General features: G+C 21.7%; 7 protein-coding genes across 7 annotated transcripts; 3 read left to right on the top strand and 4 right to left on the bottom strand. All coding sequences in view use genetic code 6, as the record gives it.

The window, feature by feature from the left end:
- Positions 1-1333: 1333 nt before the first annotated feature.
- Positions 1334-2554, top strand: TTHERM_00558240 (cytoplasmic tRNA 2-thiolation protein; the record flags this gene model as incomplete). The annotated part of the gene is made up of 4 exons (XM_001022387.1): positions 1334-1480; positions 1584-1896; positions 1990-2102; positions 2165-2554. The coding sequence occupies 4 exons, from the start codon at positions 1334-1336 to the stop codon at positions 2552-2554; spliced, it is 963 nt and encodes a 320-aa protein (XP_001022387.1).
- A 507-nt stretch (positions 2555-3061) lies between these two features.
- Positions 3062-4463, top strand: TTHERM_00558250 (SNARE domain protein; the record flags this gene model as incomplete). Its single annotated transcript, XM_001022388.2, has 8 exons — positions 3062-3242; positions 3321-3395; positions 3451-3521; positions 3582-3755; positions 3820-3926; positions 3994-4173; positions 4239-4344; positions 4410-4463. 8 exons carry the CDS (start codon positions 3062-3064, stop codon positions 4461-4463), a joined length of 948 nt encoding a protein of 315 aa, XP_001022388.2.
- Positions 4464-4975: 512 nt separating this feature from the next.
- TTHERM_00558260 (hypothetical protein) lies at positions 4976-5387 on the bottom strand (the record flags this gene model as incomplete). The annotated part of the gene is made up of 2 exons (XM_001022389.1): positions 4976-5072; positions 5200-5387. The coding sequence occupies 2 exons, from the start codon at positions 5385-5387 to the stop codon at positions 4976-4978; spliced, it is 285 nt and encodes a 94-aa protein (XP_001022389.1).
- A 1230-nt stretch (positions 5388-6617) lies between these two features.
- Positions 6618-7334, bottom strand: TTHERM_00558270 (carbonic anhydrase; the record flags this gene model as incomplete). Its single annotated transcript, XM_001022390.2, has 1 exon — positions 6618-7334. One exon carries the CDS (start codon positions 7332-7334, stop codon positions 6618-6620), a length of 717 nt encoding a protein of 238 aa, XP_001022390.2.
- A 2673-nt stretch (positions 7335-10007) lies between these two features.
- Positions 10008-12909, top strand: TTHERM_00558280 (hypothetical protein; the record flags this gene model as incomplete). The annotated part of the gene is made up of 2 exons (XM_001022391.2): positions 10008-10498; positions 10671-12909. The coding sequence occupies exons 1-2, from the start codon at positions 10122-10124 to the stop codon at positions 12907-12909; spliced, it is 2616 nt and encodes an 871-aa protein (XP_001022391.1). The 5' UTR covers positions 10008-10121.
- Positions 12910-13410: 501 nt separating this feature from the next.
- On the bottom strand, positions 13411-16567 carry TTHERM_00558290 (transmembrane protein, putative; the record flags this gene model as incomplete). The annotated part of the gene is made up of 3 exons (XM_001022392.2): positions 13411-13424; positions 13670-14469; positions 15513-16567. 3 exons carry the CDS (start codon positions 16565-16567, stop codon positions 13411-13413), a joined length of 1869 nt encoding a protein of 622 aa, XP_001022392.2.
- Positions 16568-17649: 1082 nt separating this feature from the next.
- On the bottom strand, positions 17650-19728 carry TTHERM_00558300 (cystathionine beta-synthase; the record flags this gene model as incomplete). The annotated part of the gene is made up of 4 exons (XM_001022393.1): positions 17650-17817; positions 17903-18404; positions 18723-19068; positions 19242-19728. 4 exons carry the CDS (start codon positions 19726-19728, stop codon positions 17650-17652), a joined length of 1503 nt encoding a protein of 500 aa, XP_001022393.1.
- Between the last annotated feature and the right edge of the window lie 9 nt (positions 19729-19737).

The following is a 19737-nucleotide window of genomic DNA, read 5'->3' on the forward strand; positions in this document are numbered from 1 at the left end:
AATGTAATATAAATAAATATTGTTTAAAATTAAAATGAAATTTTTTATAATAAAGTCAATTAATTTATAGAAAAAATCAGAAATGGCAAAAATATTTAAAATCAAGTAAAAATATGATTACTAACTTATGAATTTATAAACTTTAAATAAAATTAATTACAAGTTATTTTAAATATTTTTTTACAATTAATTTATAATTTTTACTTTCCTTATTTAATCAATCAATCAAAAGAGTTGATTGACTTAAAATATTGTAAAATATAAAAATAATTCATGATAAAATATTTAATAATAAAATGAAGAGAATAAATTTAATAAAAAAGATAAAATTTTCCCTGGATTAAAATCATTAAATTTAATTATGACATTACTATTTTTTTACTTTTTTAAATAAAGATAAAATAAAGCATGAAATAAATAGTTTAACACTATACTTAGTAATCCAAATATCAATAATTATAATTCAAAAACCTATTAAATTTAAATAATTTATCAAGAAGCAATATAAATATCTGTTAAAGGTTTTTTGTAAATAGTTTTTTTAAAACAATAATTAAAAATACAATAAAATAATAAGGTGTAACAATTTGAAATAGGTTTAAATATTCTAAAAATAATTTTTTAAAAGTTTTATTTCATAATCATTTAATATGAAACTTTTTTATCTGCAAATATGTTATTTCTTTTCCTTTTCACTGTCCATTCATACAAAAATTCAATAGAAAATTTTATAAAACTTCCCCTTGCTTTTAAAACCTGAATCTAATATTATTTTATAACTTGAGTTTAATTTTTAAAATCATATAGAATTTAGAGAGAAACGACTTTTAATAAATTAATTTAAGATAAATAATATTAATAATCTATGCACTTTTAGATAATTTATTTTTAAAGAATATTTTTAAGGTGTTCTAAAATAAATTACCTTTTTTTATACCAAAATTTATTTTAGAAAATTTTAACATTCTATTTTTAAGCTAATTTTAAAGAATTTAACTAATTATTATAATAGAGAGCTGATAAATTTATAATTATTTATTTGATTTAGTAATAAAAAAATTATGAAATTAACCAAAATTTTCAGATTAATAAAAGAGTCTATCAAAATAATTGCATTTATCACATTCATTCAATTCTAAGAATTACAGGATAAAAGTATCTATCAAACTACCAAAAGTTTTGTTAGATTTATGTAGAAGAAGAATTATTTATAACAAATGCAAAAACTATAAATTTTAGATTTAATTAATAATCAAAAAATATTGATATTAATTTTTAATAAAAGCTAACATAGTTAATCTACTTATAAATATCATTTCAATTAATAATAAAAATGGTTAAGTTTTGTGAAACCTGCAAAGATAAAAAGGCATTTATAGTCAGACCAAAGACAGGAAAGTTAATTTGCTAAGAGTGTTTCTTCACAGCATTTGAAGAAGAAATTCATTATACAATTATTTCCAACAATCTATTCAAGAGAGTAAAGAATTATTACTAAATATAAAAATAGCAATAGAATCAAAACAAATTTTACAATAATCAAGAAAATTTGATAGCTAAATATTAATTTAAATTTAAAAAAGGGAGAAAGAATAGCTGTTGGTGCTAGTGGTGGTAAAGATAGCACAGTGCTTATCCATGTTATGAACCATTTAAATAAAAAGTATGACTATGGATTGGAACTTATTCTTTTAAGTATTGATGAAGGTATAACAGGATACAGAGATGATTCTTTAGAAACTGTTAAGGATAACTAAGTCACTTACGGTTTGCAATTAAAAATTTTAAGCTATAAAGATTTGTATGGTTGGACTATGGATGAAATAGTTAAATAAATAGGTCTTAATAACAATTGCACTTTTTGTGGTGTTTTCAGAAGATAAGCTTTAGACAGAGGTAAATAATTAATTAAATAAATATATTAAATCAAAGAAAATGTGAGTATAAATAATCGATTTTAATTTTTTTTATTTATTATCGTTTGAAAAGGTGCCTAATTATTGAATTGTGATAAGATTTTAACTGGCCATAATGCAGATGATATTGCAGAAACTATTTTAATGAACATTGCAAGAGGTGACTTCTTTAGATTGGGAAGATGTGTAAAATATAAATATTCCTAAAATATAAGCATTTAAAATTAAGTTATCAATATTTAATAAAGGTTTAAATTACAACTGGAGGAGATGGAGTTGACGATGATGATCATATTCCTAGACTAAAACCATTTAAATATACTTATGAAAAGGAAATTGTTTTATATGCCTATCATAAAAAGCTAGTCTACTTTTCAACTGAATGTATTTACTCCCCAAATGCATATAGAGGTCATGTAAGAGAATTGATTAAAGATATTGAAAAAGTTAGACCTAGTTCTATTGTAGATATTATTCACTCTGCTGAATAGATCGCTATAAATATTAATGTTAAGCTTCCAAAGAAGATGAAATGTACTTAATGCGGTTTTGTTTCTTCCAATTCAATCTGCAAAGCTTGTGGACTTTTAGATAAACTTAATAAAGGTAAACCAAAAGTTGCTCTTAAGGCTGAATGAAAAATACATAAATAAATATATGGAAAAAATATATCGATTTTAATAAATAAATAAATTGAACCATATTTAAAAATAAATACAACAAACTATATTATTTATTATATAAATAAGTGATTTTATCTTAATCTTTATTAATAAAATGAATACTTTTTCATCTATTAAAAAAATTGTAAAAATGTTTTTATTTGAATTAAAATATTTGTTTTATATGAATTTTGTATGGATTAATTTAATTATATATAAATTCATATCAAATCTACCAAGATAATTATTTCAAAGTTATTTATTATTTAATTAATTATTTCTATTACTCTTTATGACTATCTTTTAGAATTAGCAATCAATTACAAGTGTGATTGATTGATAAACAAATAAATTTGATTTTATTTTCATAGTAATTTATCAATATCTTTAATCTTTGTTTATTAATTAATTAATGTAGAAACTCATTTATTGTTATATTTAGATAATATTTATTTTAATTTTTAATTACATAGTGTTTTAATAATGGCATACAAATATTAAAAGCTTAATACTCCTTTTTCACTTCATTAGTAAGGAAATACGGTTTTTGAAAATAGTGGATTGTCTTCATTTAATGATAAAACTGCAGAGTTTTTATAAAAAGCGATGGCTTTTACTACAGGAACTAAAAAACCAAAAAATTAAGAAATATATTCTGCAAATAGTGAGATATTATTATTAATTGTTTTCAAATATTTTATCAAAAAATGAGTTATTTATAGATTTTTAAAAAAAATTAAAGGCTTCTTTATGAAATCTAGCGCATTGAGAGAAAAGATTAGAATTACTAACGATAGATTAGTAGAATTAAATAATTGTATACTTTTATAAGTGTGGTCTATAATTTTTACAAATATGGTTTTAAATAAAAGTGTAAAAAAGTTCTGGTTTATTTAATAATGAAGAAAGCAAGATTAATGATTTAATGATGTTAATTGGAGAAGTAAGTAATTTATTTATTTATTGTAGAGCTAATAAAAAGATTGAATATATTTATTTTTAGAATATTAAATAAGTTGAAGCTGGCATAAATGAATTAGAGCGTAGTAGTGCTGATGAATGCATTAGATAGTCAAGTGCAGGTCATTCTATGTATAAATCTATCATAGAAACAATTAAATTTACTCTTTTAAAGATTATGGATGAATATAAAAAAACAACTACAAAAAGAATGGAGGTAAGCATAAAATATATAAAAAAATAACATTGATTTATTCATTTAATTAATTAATAAATTAAAGGATATAGCACATAATTAATAAAAACCTTTATTTGGAGCTGCTATTCCTGGTGTTGAAAGGAGAGGACCCAGAATTCAAAAAGCTTAATTCCTTGTACAAAATAATAAGTATGTTAACAACTTTTCTGCTCATTTAGGATATTGTTTATTCTATATATATTTAATATTATTAAAGTGATGATATTGAAGGAGGTAGTTCTGGTGGACTAGGATATAAATAAGTTGATTACAAAGAAAAAGAATAGCTATAAGTTTCAGAGGCTATGAAAAAATTAAATACTCAATTATAAAGTGTGTATGAAATGTTTAAAAAAATTGGATCTATGGTACAATTTCATGAATCTATGATAGAAAGGTATAAATTTATATTATTTATTTCTTTTTAATTGATAGATTGATTTCTAAATTTTATAAATATAGCATTGCTGAAAATACAGATCAAGCAGAGGCAAATGTAAATAGAAGTAAAAAAAATATAGCTGATGCATATAGAGATGCAAGCTCTTCAAGAGGCCTAATTATAAAAGTAAAATTTATTTAATTAAAATTTAAAAAGTAAATTCACATTAAATTTTATAATTAATTTAATAGATATTTTTGATTATGATCATATTTGCTTTTATTTATATTGTATTTTTACTTTGACTTAATATGAGCTTTATTGAGTGGCATTTATATTGTAAACAGAAAATATTTTTTATTCTAAATATTATTTTGATTAAAAAAAATACCTTTGATAACTTGCTATTTTCAATTTAATAATGTATTATTTATTTTGTGGTTAAAAACATCTAAATTATTCTGTACTTATGTTAAATTTTGATTAAAGAATACGCTAAACAATTAAAAAAAATATAAAAATGGTTTATTTTTTTTATTCGTAATTGGCTACCATTACATATTTAAATACTTTTTTTAATCTAAAACTTTAATTGGAGAAATGAAATTAGAAAGATTCCAGAATAGAAAAATAAACAAATCTAAAGATTTTCATACAAATAATAAATATCAAAAAGCTAATATATATTTTTAAAATAGCATTTTTTATATAATGAAAAGTGTTATTATTTTCTCATCTAAATAGAAAAACAGAGCAACTTTTTTCAAATTCTGGAAAAATATTTTTTAAAAATAGTTTATTTTAGATAATTAATTTATCAGAGCATAAAGTCAATTTAGGTACTTCTCTTCATTCTAGGATATTTTTTTAAATTAAGTAAGGATTCTTCTTTAACTAAAAAATTGGCTTGTATTCTTTATTATGAAATTGAAAATTAAAATAGTAATTTATCTTATTTACCATAGAATTCTTAATAAATGAGTATCCAATTTTCAGATAAATCTAAAGTAAAGTAATGCATATAATTAGAATACTTCTTACTGTTTAAATAAATCTCCAGTAAAGCTACCCTAGTTATTCTATATCTTCATTAAGAATGGTATATTTTTTTCAGCATTTTAATTTTCTAAGTTATCTCCTTCTTGATCACTGTTATCATCTAAATAACTACCTTATTCTAATTTGCACTATTTTTATTTTTCTAAGCATAACTTTTTACCCTCAGGCATTTTCTAAAGACCAAATATTACAATATAGTTCTATTTTAAGATTGTCATATACATTCATATAAAATATTTCTTAAAGTAAATGAGATAACGATTCCAAAGGGATAAAGCACAAATAGAAATTTATTACCATATTTTTTATCCTTTAGGTAATTGTTTAGTTCATCTAGCATATATCTGGGAATCAAAAAATTCATTAAAAAAGATTCAATAAATCCTTTTAAAAAAGTCTTTCCTGTCAAAAATATGTAAATCTATCTTGATTAAATAAAATTTGGATTAAAAATTTAAGTATTTTTAATTTATAAATGTTTTGAAAATAATCAGAAGCCTTACAAATTTTTCTTTTTGTAAAATATATATGAAATGGATATATTGATTGATAATTAATTAATTAAATAATTAATTAATAAGATTATAGTCTATCATATTTTATATCATGTATACAAATTGAATTTAATAAATCATTCATTTCAATGACGAAATTAGGTGTAAAAGAATTAAAATTATTATCAATTTTATTGATAAATTTAAATTTTCTTAATTAAAAACATAAGCAGATTTTCACAATTTAACTTAATCAGAATTAATTCTTACAAAATTGAAACCAAAATATTATTATGAATTTAAAATTTTAATTTTCACATAAATTTGTTATTGTTAGCTAACTTTTTAATAATCCATATTTTAAAATATCAGTTTCTCTAATTTTTATACAATTTAAAATCGAAAAATTAAAAATATTTAAATTGTTAATTGCAAAATTTGCTTTTATTAAAAAAAATTATCTTATTTTTTAATAGAACAAAAATTTCTATTTATTTTTTAAAGTTTTTTTTGATGAAAATAAACAAATTCCTTTTGTTTTTGTCTCAATAAATTTTATTTCTTTTGACAAAATTTATTTTGTTTTATTTGATATACTATCAACTCTCATTAATTAAGGTTTCTTTTAAAGATTTTCTGGAGTTTATTTATATTAAGGCTTATATCCCCAATCAAGTTTAAAACCAGGGCTAGGGGGGATAGACTTTAATTAATGAGGATTGACAGTAAACAAATTTTTTATTTCTAAAGAATTTAAAATTGTTGATTAGTAACAAAGATTTTACATTTTCAACTTTAATTTATTCCTTAATTAAAATAGGAATGATGAATATGCAAATAATAAGAATACAAAAATCTCTACTAAATTAACATTTTGATAAAATAGAAATTATAATTAATAACTTATCATTAATTTGAATTTTTTAAACTGTTAATATAAGAATAGTATTTTTTGACAAGTTCTTCAGAGTTACAAGCTTGGAGGTCTAAATCTGTAACTCTACCATCCTTTACTCCATAAATCCAACCATGAATATATACCTATTAACCTCTATCCCATGCTCCCTACATGATTGTGCTGTTTCCAAGATTGTAAACCTACTCAGCAACATTAATCTCACACAATTTATCAACTTGTTCTTAGCCTTCGAACTTTTTTAAATATTCTTAATGCTTCAAGTATAAATCTCTAATATGCAAAATCCAGTTATTAATTAATCCAAGTTTGGGATTAGTGATTGAAGCAGCTACACCACCACATGAATAGTGCCCACAAACAATAACATGCTTTACTTTCAAAACGTCTACAGCAAATTGAACTACTGAAAGACAGTTTAAGTCAGTGTGGATGACTTAGTTTGCAACATTTCTATGAACAAACAATTCTCCAGGATGAGTCCCTGTTAATCTCTCAGCAGCCACTCTACTATCTGAGCAACCAATCCATAAAAATTTAGGTGTTTATTATTTGGCTAGCTCATCAAAAAATTTTGGATCTTCTTTTATGATATTTTTTGACCACTCTACATTATTTTAAATCAATCTTTGGATCTCAGAAATTCTTTTGTTCTACAAGCAATAAGAGAAGCCAGGACCTTTTAAAAGCTTTCTAAAACTATTCATCTAATGAAAAGCTAATATATTTTTTTTTAAATAAGTTATTTAGTATATTATTTTTTATTTTTTTTAAATAAATTATTATAAAGTTTTGATCTGACTTGACTATTTTTATAATGAAATTTTTTGTTTTTTTTAAGTAGAAATACGCTTATTATCAACGTTTTAAATTAATTGAAGATTACTTTCGTCTGAGTAAGAATGCAAAAAATTTTTCAGTATTATTAATTATAATTTGTAATAATTTTTTTTGAAATCTTGCTTTGAATTCATTTTGAAGTCATCCAAAATAAAAAGTAATCTTTTTTTTTACTCTATATTAAAGTAATTGTTAAGTTAACCAGCTGTTGAATTGTTTTTCATACTTTTATTTTATGTTGCAAATAAATAAAAAAATTCATCTTAAAATTAAAAAAAACAGAAAAAATAAATTTTCATGTGATTTAAATAAAGTATTTTTATTTTATTATAATTAAAAATCTAACATTCTTGTGCAAATTTTTAACTTACTTGTATATTATCTTCATTAAATTGAATGAGTATTAGAAGCGTCATCTTTAATGAAGGTTTGATTCTAAATGAATGAATAAATAAATAGTATTTTTATTTGAAAAAAGAATAATTAATTATCTCAAAATTTATTCACAATTTATTTTAAAGTTTACATGATAAAAAGTTAAAAAAGGTTATAGTTATTGTTGTAATTAAAAATAAAAAATTATTTATTGACTTTTTAACATTTACCTAAATTGTATTGAAAATTATAATCAAATTATTTATAGAAATTCTTAAATGTATTTCTAGTTTAGCTAATACCTCTTTGTATTTGAAGATCAAAGAAACTTAAAAACAAATAAGATTTAAGATAATTAACTTCACCAAATAATTTTTAAGTCACTAAAAATAATTATTTCGAGTTCATAAATTAATTTAAAAAATGATCAATTAGTTTATAAATATATAATTTATTTTTAATATTATAATTAGATAAAATTTATAATACTCAAATATTAAATAAATAAATAAATAAATAAATAAATAAATAAATAAATAAATAAATAAAAAAAATCTTTTTGAAATTAAAAATTTTATATTATCTTACAGAATAGCTTTAATTTTCTATTAGTTAAATATTTTATGGCTTTATAATAAATTACCTTTTTATTTACTATATGAGTTTACTTAGTAAGAATATATTATCAATATTTTAGGTTATAGATTATTAAACTAGTAATACTGATAATTTAATAATCTAAATTATATTTTGAAAGAAAATTATATAATCTAAAAATATTAATATCCTATTCAATATATATTTTTAACCAAAAATTTTTAATTTCTTTCTTAATCTATCCATTAATTTAGAATACATATTACTTAGTAGATCATAAAAAAATTATATTCAAATTTATAAATTTCAGTTAACTAACATTTTCAATATTTGTATATATAGCAATGGTTAATTACAGTACTTTTTCAAATTTTTCTAGAATATTTTCTTCAGATTCCATTTAGTCCTTCAATTAAGAGTTTAAATGAAAGACCAATACCAAAATAAACCGACTAATATTTTTGCCTGCTTATAAAGTTTGTACGACATAGACAGATTTTCCTGTATATATCATGGTGATTTGAATTTAAAATTGAGATTGGTTAATTTCAAAACTTTAATTTTAAAGATTAAATTTATACTGCATTATTAATTTAATCCTATTATTAATCTGAATTGAAAAAAAATTTTATTAAATTTTGAATTATTTTATAAATTTATACTAGTGTTATTATTGTTTTATCGAATAGAAATTAAAATAAAAGTAAGTTTTTATTAAAAAAAAAAATTGTATTTTATCATTTTTAAAAAAAATATTTTATTTTAAATAGTATTTATTATTTTTAAGTATTAAGTGTTGAAATTTAATTTCTTTTTCTACTAAATAAATTTATTATAAGAGCAAATGATAGAAAAATGAGCCTAACAAAGAAAAATATATCAATAACAATTAAAAAATTTTATGTATGCAATTGGTCTTTTTAAAAAATTTTTTTGTAATGTCATGAAATTAATTAAATATTTTCTATCTAATACATAAATATATGATTATAATCAACTAAAAAATAGCTAGCTGAAAGATAGATAATATCACCAGAAAAAATTAAGATTAACTATTTTAAAAGATTTGAAATGTTTTGAATTTCAATTAAAGTAGAGTTTTCAAATTGTTTGTTTTATTAAAAAGTTTTTTAATTTCAAAAAATTAGAAGAAAGTATGAACGAATGGAAGAGAGTATATGTATTTGGAGATTATAAATTGAATTAAAAATTTGTCTGTTTAAAATAGGAACATTGATGGATTTTCAAATAAAATAATAAAAAATCTTAATTAAGAGTTTAAATTTTGAATGAGATTCACTCATTAGAATAAATTTTTTCGCTAAAATTTAATTAATTTTTGAATGATTTGATTCTGTTATGAAGGAAAATACCAAATAAATGAAGAATGAGATCATATATTTAAAGACAATAAATTAAATTAGTGTGTTTGCAAAGAAAAAGGAATAATTTTAAATTATATTAACATTTGTTTGCAAATTAAATATGCGATGATTGATATTTTGTTTAGATTAGCTACATCCTTAATTGATTTTGTTTGATTATTTTATTCTTAAAAATTGAAAGAAAATCATTAAAAATTCAAAGAAAGAATAAAAATACTAATTAAAGTCAATCAAAAGCATATAATTAATATATTAATAAATATAAAAACATAGTCTAAAACAAGCAATATATAAGATATGCAAAGACGTAGAGTGCAATCTGCAGAAAACACTAAACGAATTTTTAGTCTAAAAGGAAGCATTAATGGCAATAATTAATAGCAACAGCAGAAGGGTGATTAAAAGCAAAGCTATGAAATACATATGGCTAGTTAATAGTAGATTCGACAATAAATTTTGAGGGATTCTCTTAATGAAAAAAGCAGTCAATTAAATATCAGTGGGTATAATCAAAATCACAATGATAATTCTATGAGTTTTGAAGACAGCAGAAGAATTTCTTATAACGTCGCTAATTATTATGCAGAGCCAAAATAAAAAAAATAAAACTAAAATGGTTCAATGGATGTTTTAAGGAACAACAATAATCCAAACAGCCCTCAATCAACAGGATAGTAAATATTTTTAATAAATAAATATATAATATTTGTCTTTCTAATTTAATTGATTTTTGGTGAAAATTTAATTGATTGAAATACACAGCTTAATTTTTCTATTCAAAATTGCAAATATTTACTTTGTAGTTTCTCCTAACTGATTATTAATTTACTCTACTATTAATAATAGAATTAAGCGCAAAATCATTATGAAATGTAAGGTCAGTGCCTTTCCGTAAGATTTTTTCTCCTCAACTTAAGCTGAAACAAACAAAACAGTAGGCACCAATGATTTAAGCTATTAATTGAGAGTTATAAATAAAAGCGGAAAACTATCTGATAAGCTTGAACACTCTAATAATAATATGAATACTATGAAATTCAAAGGCAAGACCAGCAACTAAAGTGGCAACGGCATTGTTAGATACAGCGTTGATAGATTAAATAGCAGTCTAGATCCAGCTAATCAAGTAATCAGAAAATCAGATACTATTGATCTTCATACAAAAGATATTTTTATTATGAATCAACCAAGAAATAGTAGTCAAGCTAGCAATTAACATTTAAGCATTTTGGGAGTAACTGCTAAAACTTATTCTTAGGCTAGCGGAATCAATAAATCATAAGCAATACCTAAGAAGCTGAATTCACATAATACTTATGCTGTAAACAACAACATAAAAAAATTTGATTAGACATAGATTTTTTAAAAAGATTAAAAAGATCCATCAAATTTTAAAATTTAAACACCAAAATTCAATATATTTGAAGGCATAAATCAAAAATCAAATAGTCTCTGCATTAGTAAAATTAATAACTAGACTTCAAATTTGAAAGATTTAATTAAAAATTCGAATGCCGTTAATAATTTTGAATTGTATATAAATCCTAATGACTTATCTATTTAAAATGATAATATTCCACCAATTGATACAAATAGATCGATTTAAAGCGAATCTGTTAGCAATTTACCAAACAAAAAAGGCTAAATGACACAGTAGATTAACAACAAGCAAAGGCCACCTAAGCCCATACAATAAACAAAAACAAATAAACCAAATTCTCAATAAAATAGTACAATATAAAAAGATACAAGATGTCTTTCAGCCTCAATAGATGTTATTCAAAAAACAGCGTGTTTCTCTGAATTAATTGATTAAAAAAGCATAGACTCTTTTTCTAAATAGCTTCTATTCGAGGACTCATGTGATCCTCAATTTTCTGATTAAAATTTTAATAATATGGAAATAGTAAAGTAAAAGTCATAGTAAAGCAACACTTTCACGGAGAATTAAAATGAATAAAATAATGAGCAATAAAGTAAAATAAAGCTAAAACAAAAAAATTCGCTTCAAAAATTTATTACATAAAATGATAAAATTCCAGCAGTGTTCAGATAGATGTTGATACCTAAAAAAACTAGACCAAATTCCCACAATAACCAGTAAATTTAGTCAAACGATCAATATAATATTATGAGTTAGTTAAAAGAAAAGCTCGAAAGCAATGCCTCTGTTACTTTAAAAGAGCTAGATTAAATGTTTGATGATTCATCTAAGTAAGATGATATAGGATCATATTCCATTCAGTCCAATAAAGAAATTATGTTAGCTCCTCCTCTTCCTATTGATAATTAGCCCTAATATTAAAGTAATAAAACAAACTAGAATATAAAAAGGCTTGAAAATACTTTGTATTAAATAAATCAAGACCCTCTTTACAATAAAATATATCGTCAAAATAATATTTATAATACTTAAGATATGAATAAAAACCCAATAAGCTAAGCAAAATGCATTATTAAAAGAAGAAGTTATAGTCTGTAAAAGCACGATAAAAGCCTTGCTCAAGCTCAAGCAAACTCAACAATATCTCACATCAATAGGAATCTTTTACATTCAAATTCAAAGAGTTAAGAACATCTACACAGTAGTTATAAAAAGAATTAGAGCAAAATGGATGAATTAGAATTTAGCTTTAGCAAAATTGGAAATAAGTAGAATATAAGAAACACTGATAAAGAAAATAGTTAATTTTCCCACTTAGATTAACCTAAATAAGAAAAAGATAATGATAAAAATGTAATTATGGATAGCACATTTAATCCAAATTACTTTAAAGATAAATCCTGGGTAGATAAAAATAATATCAAAAACAGTAATAACATAAATAAACAAAATTTAGTATCAAAAGGATAATTCTAGAAATAGAGCTTCAATAATAAAGAAAACATCTGTAGAGAGTATTAATACCAAAATCTATTAAATTCTTCTATAAATAACCAAAAAAAATAACTTCTTGGAACAAAAAGAATGATTCTTGATGCAAAAACAGTTAATTAATCTTTTCATACTTAGTTAATGAAAATTTAAATTAACTAAGAAAACTTGTTAAATAGTAACTACTTCTAAAATGTAAATAATAAATGACCAACAAAATTAAATAATATTTTCTTTCATTCTTAATAAAATTTATTAAAAAAAACTTAATAATTCTTTTTAAATTTAATAATTAACTTATTTTATCGTTCTTTATATTAAAAACTAGTTTGTAATTTCAAAATATTCTAAAATAATCTTTTTATTTTTTTTCATTCTAAAATTGTGTTTTGCCATATTTATTATTTAAATACATTTTTTAAAATTGTCAAAAAAATTTTTTTAATCTATTTTTTTTTGAAAATATACAAAAAAAATATAATTATTTATAATCTTCAGTTTCAAATAATTTTTGAATAAATTTAAGTTAAATTAATTTTTAAACAAAAGTTTATTTTTAATTTTTAGCAAATAAAAGAAAAAATAATTTTTTGAAAAACTAAAATAATTTTTCTTAAATAATTAAAAAAAATATTTTATTAAAAAATGTAAATTGAATTATTTAAATATTCTAAGATAAATGAGTTTTTTATAAATAATTGAACAAGAATATCAAATCAGTATTACTAAAATTATAATGAAGGTAAGTTTTAGATAAATACAAAAACTCATTTTGTTTAAGTTTGAAATAAAAACATCTCTTTCTAATATGTTTTTATCAATTTCTGATGGCAAATAAGCAAAAATTCCCCCTAAGCTTATTATAAAATCCTCACCTTCTTAGAGACTTCTAAAAATTTACTGGTTTATTTATAGCAATCTATTATTTGTTAATAAGTCTGTAAGATTTTAATCTCCTGATAGTGATTACTCACATTGATATTAATTGAGAAAATATTTGTTGCTCTACATTTTTTGTTTCCTTCTTTATCTAAAGGAGTGATTAAATTCTTAGAAAATGTACTTTTAATTTTAGAATTAATTTTGATTATACACTAATCATTATTTTTTATGTAAAAATTATTTAATTCATCTAGAATTATTTATAGTTTTTCTACAGTAAATATGTTAGACATGCATTTGATAGAATTTGTAGTTTCTCTTTCATAGGCTAAAACAGATTCAGGTGAAAGCTTTATTTTGCCATTTTAGAAAAAGTCACTTAATTTATCAGACCCAGTACATATTGAGCACATCATACCTCTATTTAAAGCAGCTAATGCCTTACCAAAACTCACTTTGCAGAGTTTTTTATTAATCCTCAATTTATAAAAATTTCTAAGCATTTAATTTTCAAGAATTTAATCAGGTAAAACGTCTAAAATATTTGTTTTGTTACATTCTTTATTCATCAAATTATAGTATAGCTAGGTAAATTTGTCAAAAATGTCATACTATTATTAAATCGGTTTTATCTTTAATATAGCTGCTTAATCAATTAGGTCTGCCATTTATTTATTACAGCAAGAATTTTATCCTGCATATATTTTGCAAACTCCTAAATCAGACTTTTATTTAGATTTAGGTTTTGCTTGCTTGTAAGTTTAAAAAATTTAGTCAACTTAAAGACCAAGTTAAGAGTTATTTATATTTGAGCTCTTTATCATTCTTTTAATTCTTTCAATTGCAGGGTGATTCTCACACTTTAAATTTTAAGTAGCGGTTGTTAAACTTGGTATTAGTAATAAAATTATTACTAAAAAATAAATTTTCTTCATCTTACTTTTTAAAATATCTTTAAATATTTTATAAAAAATTTATAAGATATCTAAATAACTTTATATATAAATAAACAAAATTTTAAACAGTTTTTATCTTAATGAAATCAGCTATTTAATTATTAAGTCAGATTTTATCACAAATAGATTATTTAATCTGAATTTACAAAATTTCAAATATGATAAATTAAATACAATTCCAAAATAATTAGATCTTTATATTTTGCAATCAAATTTATAAATTAAAGTTATCTAAATAATTTCTATTAATTATCTTACTTTTTATCAAAGAAGTATGAAATAATTAATGGAATTTAAAAGCTTTTAAAAATTTATAAAAACTTAGAAATAAGCTAATTACTTTTAATAGCCATGAAGATAAATTTTAATAAAAGACTAAAATATATACTAATCATAATAATATGCATATTTAATATAATTATCCCTTCATTAAAAATAGTTAAAATTTTCTTATTATAAAAAATTGAAAAGAAATCAGAATTAATCAAATTTAGCTATGAAGCTTAATTAAGTTTACTATTTTTTCAAAACAAAAAAATCATCTTTTCTACTTTCATACTTATAAATTATCTAATAAATCAATTATTTTTATAAATAATTTGTTTTATTTCTTTATATTTAAAGTATTAAATATATATTTAAAGTATTAAATATATTAGATTTAAATTATTTCATCTTAATAAATCGAATATCAAAATAAAATAAGTATATACCACAAAATTTTAAATGCTTGTGATACTAATTAATAAAAAAATTCTCAAAAAAAAATATGTTATTTATTAAATTAATTTAAAAGTTAAAATATTTAATATCTTTTTAATTTATTAAAATTATGTTAAATAAAATATAAAATAATTATGAATATTAGTAAAAAATAAATATAAAAATTAATTCTTAAATTAATGTTATCAAGTAAATAAGAATAATAAAAAAATGTAATAAAAAAATGATTAATTTTAGCCTAAAGTTATCTACTATTTTGGATCAATTGAATTTATAACTCTTTCTTATATATTTTTATCGTTTTCTGAAGGTAAAAAAGCATTAATACCTCCAATACCTATAATAATATTCTCATTTTCTTCAAGATTTCTTAAAGATTTTTAGTTTAACAAGATCAAAAGATTATTAGCTGCTTTATCAATAATATCTTTTTATACTTATAGAGATTCCTCACATTAATTATTAACTTAGAAAAAATTTGTTGCTTTACACTTTTTATTTCCTTATGCATCAAGATCGCTGAGTATGTTTTCATTAAATACACTTTTTATTTTTTAATTTATTTTAACTACACAAGTGTCATTGTTTTGTATGTAAAAATTACTAAGCTCCTATAATATGATATTTATATTTTCTTTACTTAATACGTCTTACATACATTAGATAGAATTTATTGCCTCTTTTTAAAAAGCCTCTGCAGATTAAGGTGAAATTTTTAGCTTATTATTATAAAAATAATCATTTTTTTAATCAGAACCAGAACAAATTGAACACATAATTCCTCTATTAAGAGCAGCAATAGTTTTAACAAAACTTATTTTGCATTACTTTTTTTAAATTCTTAATTAAAAAAATTTTATTATTCTTTTGTTAGCAAGAATTTAGTCTGGTATAATAACACTCATAATGTTTGCTTTTTAACAATATTTCTTCATTAAATCTACATACAATACAACTAATTAGTCAAAAGCATCTATCCTTTATTGAATAGGCATAAGTTTCGAGAAAACTGCTTGTTCAATTAACTCAGTCATTTTAAGATCGCAGCAAGATTTTTAACCAGCATAGATTTTACAAGCTCCTAAATCAGACTCCTTTTAAAATTTGGGATTGTAATTTTCATAATTTTTAAAGATTTTTTCTGCTTTATGATGTATTTCAGTTTCTGTTTGGATAGATTTTTGAATAATCTCCTTAATATTTTCATAGAAAGGTTGGCTTTTGCACTCGTTATCAGCTAAAACTAAAATAATATTTGTATTAGCTATAAAGAATATTATAAAGTATATAAGATAACTTTTTGACATTTTTTAAACTTGGATGAAAGAATTTTATATAATATTTCAATAATTTTTTAATTATTTATATTTTAAAGAAGTAAAAGTAAATATTTATTAAAAAATAATATGTATCAGATTTGATCAAAATCTTGGAGATTTATTTATTTACACTTTTAAAGACTTAAATAATGAATTAATTACTTCTTCAATCACACTCTTACTCTCTATATTTTAATAAGAAAAATACAAATTCCCAGATTATCAAATTAATTTATTAATATTTATTTATTTATTTATTTCTATATTAAACAAATTTGGTAGACTTAAAGTGCATTTTAGACTTTTTAAAGTAATTTAAATATCAATTTGAAGGTTTATAGAGATTTAACAAGTCTAAATATTTTTTAGCATTATATATATATATAATTCCTTTTAATTAACTTATTTTAATTTCTTTATCTGATGTTTTATTAAAAAATAAACTTAAAACAAATCTTTAGAATTATAAAAGTTATTTATAAATATTAAAAGGTTTACAGAATTATAAAAATTTAAACATTTTATTATAGTTTTTAGATTTACGAAAACTTCTTTTTGATTAATTAAATTCTAAAATTAAAAATCTAAAATACTTAACAACAATTTTATAATTTAATTAATAACTTTTTTTTCCAAAAATTGTTTTGAATGAAAATATTGAATTTATTCTTATATTTTAGATTAACAATTTATCTATCTATCAATTTTAAATTAGCTTGTTATTATTAATCTTTTTTTATATTTATAATAGGTAAATAAATTCAATATGACTTATGTCTTTGAGGGAGATAAGTTTAAAATTAAAAAAAAAATTTTAAATTAATAATTGGCAATTAATTGAATTCCTATTTATTTTTCTTATGTTTATAAGAAAATTGAGTTAAAAAACTGAAAATTTTTTAAAAATAGAATTTAAAATAAATATTCTTAACAAAAATAAATTCATTAAATTCGAAGAAAAAGTAGGGCCTTTAATCAATTAATAAAAAACTAGATATAAATTATTAAATAATTAAAGTGCACTTATTTATTATTATTTATTACATTAATTTTATAATAATTGAATATTTTCAATAGAAAGGTAAGAGATCTTAGTTAGTGGCATAGTAAATTTCATTAACATTGCCGTTTTCGTCATTCTTGGTTAAAAATACTACTTTATTTCTTTCTAAGAATTTAGCTACAATAGCACCATCTACCTTGTCATAAGGAATAACAACTTGTTCTCTAGACCAAGCCTTTTTTAATAAATATATTTATTTAATTATTTACTTATTAATTATATAAATTTCATTAATTTAATAGCTTATAATAATATCTTACCTTATAAGCAGGATCGGCATAAGAGAGTTCCTTAACTTAGATGGCTCTCATGAGCTTTTCAGGATAAACAGTAGAGTAAAGTTAACCCTTGACGAGAAGAGGAATACCAGGAATTCCTCTCTTGAATTCTTCTAAAGCTTCACCAACAGTCAAAGCTTCAGTATAAAGTTTCATTTTATTTAATTTTAATTGATCAACATGAACACCCTTTAGCTTGCTCTTTTCGTATTCTTCATCCTTAAGTTAATCGAATTCATAGAAGCCCTTAGCAACCATCCATTCTTTGCTTACGAACTTAGTGATGTAGTTTCTCAAGTTATCAGCTAAAACACAAACAATTCTGACACCTTCTCCTAAGTTATGTTCTTTAGCATATCTGATGGCAGCATCAACAACTTAACCACTTGAACCACCACAGAATAAGCCTTCTTCTCTGATAAGTCTTCTGGCCATTTAGAAAGTAGGAACATCAGTATTTTTTACCCAATCATCAATAACAGTTCTAATAATTAATAAATTTATTTTAAAAAATTAGTTTATATATTTATTGATAGTAAAATAAATGATTTTTATGCTTTGAAACTATAAAAATTTGGATAAAAATCTTTTAAGATTTTAATCCATCTTAATTAAATAAAACTAATTTTTAAACTCTTTTTTCCTAATATTAATAGCTAGTTTTCCTTTTTGCAAAATAAGATGGATTATTTGTCTTTAATTGCTAATATTATTTTATGTGATTTAAAGCATTAAAATATCTCTGCTCATTTATTTTTACTTATTTATTTATAAATAAAATAGTTTATTTTTTGAAAATTACCTATCGATACTTCTAGGAACGAAATCATAACCAACACCTTCAACTTAGTAAGATTCCATTCTTTCGTTTTTGGATTAGGGCATAGCAAGGATAGAGCCATAAGGGTCAACACCAACAATCTTGCAAGAAGGAAGGTGTTCCTTGATCTTTCTAGCAATACCAGTGATAGTACCACCAGTACCAGTACCAACGAAAACGTAATCAACCTTGTTATCACATTGGTAGAGGATTTCAGCTCCAGTACCGTCGTAGTGAGCCAAAGGATTAGAAGGATTAATGTATTAATCGAGGATATGGCTGTTGGGGATTTCCTTTTGTAACTTAATAGCTTAACTGATATGACTTTCTAGATTTATAAAAAATAAAAGTTAATAAAATACAAATAGAATTGCTTTTTAGATTTTTGTTTTTGAAACCTTCTTTCTTGTTTTTGTATTTTTTCTTGAAGGGCTTTTTTGTTTTTGAATGGCTAGGTTTTCATTTTTTTTGTTTATTTATTATATAAATTTAGAGTATTACCAGGGTGATCGAAATCTACTTCAGTGGGGGTTCTAACAATCTTGGCACCTAAAGCTTGTAAAACATCAGTCTTTTCAGTTGACATTTTTTCAGGAAGAGTGATGATCATGTTGTATCCCCTGATGGCAGCAGCAAGAGATAAACCGATACCAGTGTTACCTGAGGTAGCTTCAATAAGAGTATCACCAGGTTTAATTCTTCCACTGTTTTCAGCATCTAAAAGCATTCTACGTCCAATTCTGTCCTTAACAGAACCACCAGCGTTCAAGAATTCGCATTTTGCTAAGAGTTCACACTTCAATCCTTCAGCCTTCATGATGTTATTTAATCTAACCAAGGGAGTTCTTCCAATAGCATCCAAGACGCTATCCATAATTTTGGGTGGCATGGGACAGAACTTATCTTCGCTGTGAGGAGTCTTTTCTGTGGTACCTACTTTCCAAGAGCACTTAATAGTGTCAAGACTAGGATCTTATCTGGCGTACATAGTTAGTTA

This window comes from Tetrahymena thermophila (genome assembly GCF_000189635.1).
Source record: "Tetrahymena thermophila SB210 genomic scaffold scf_8254486, whole genome shotgun sequence".
In the NCBI taxonomy this organism is placed as follows: Eukaryota; Ciliophora; class Oligohymenophorea; order Hymenostomatida; family Tetrahymenidae; genus Tetrahymena; species Tetrahymena thermophila.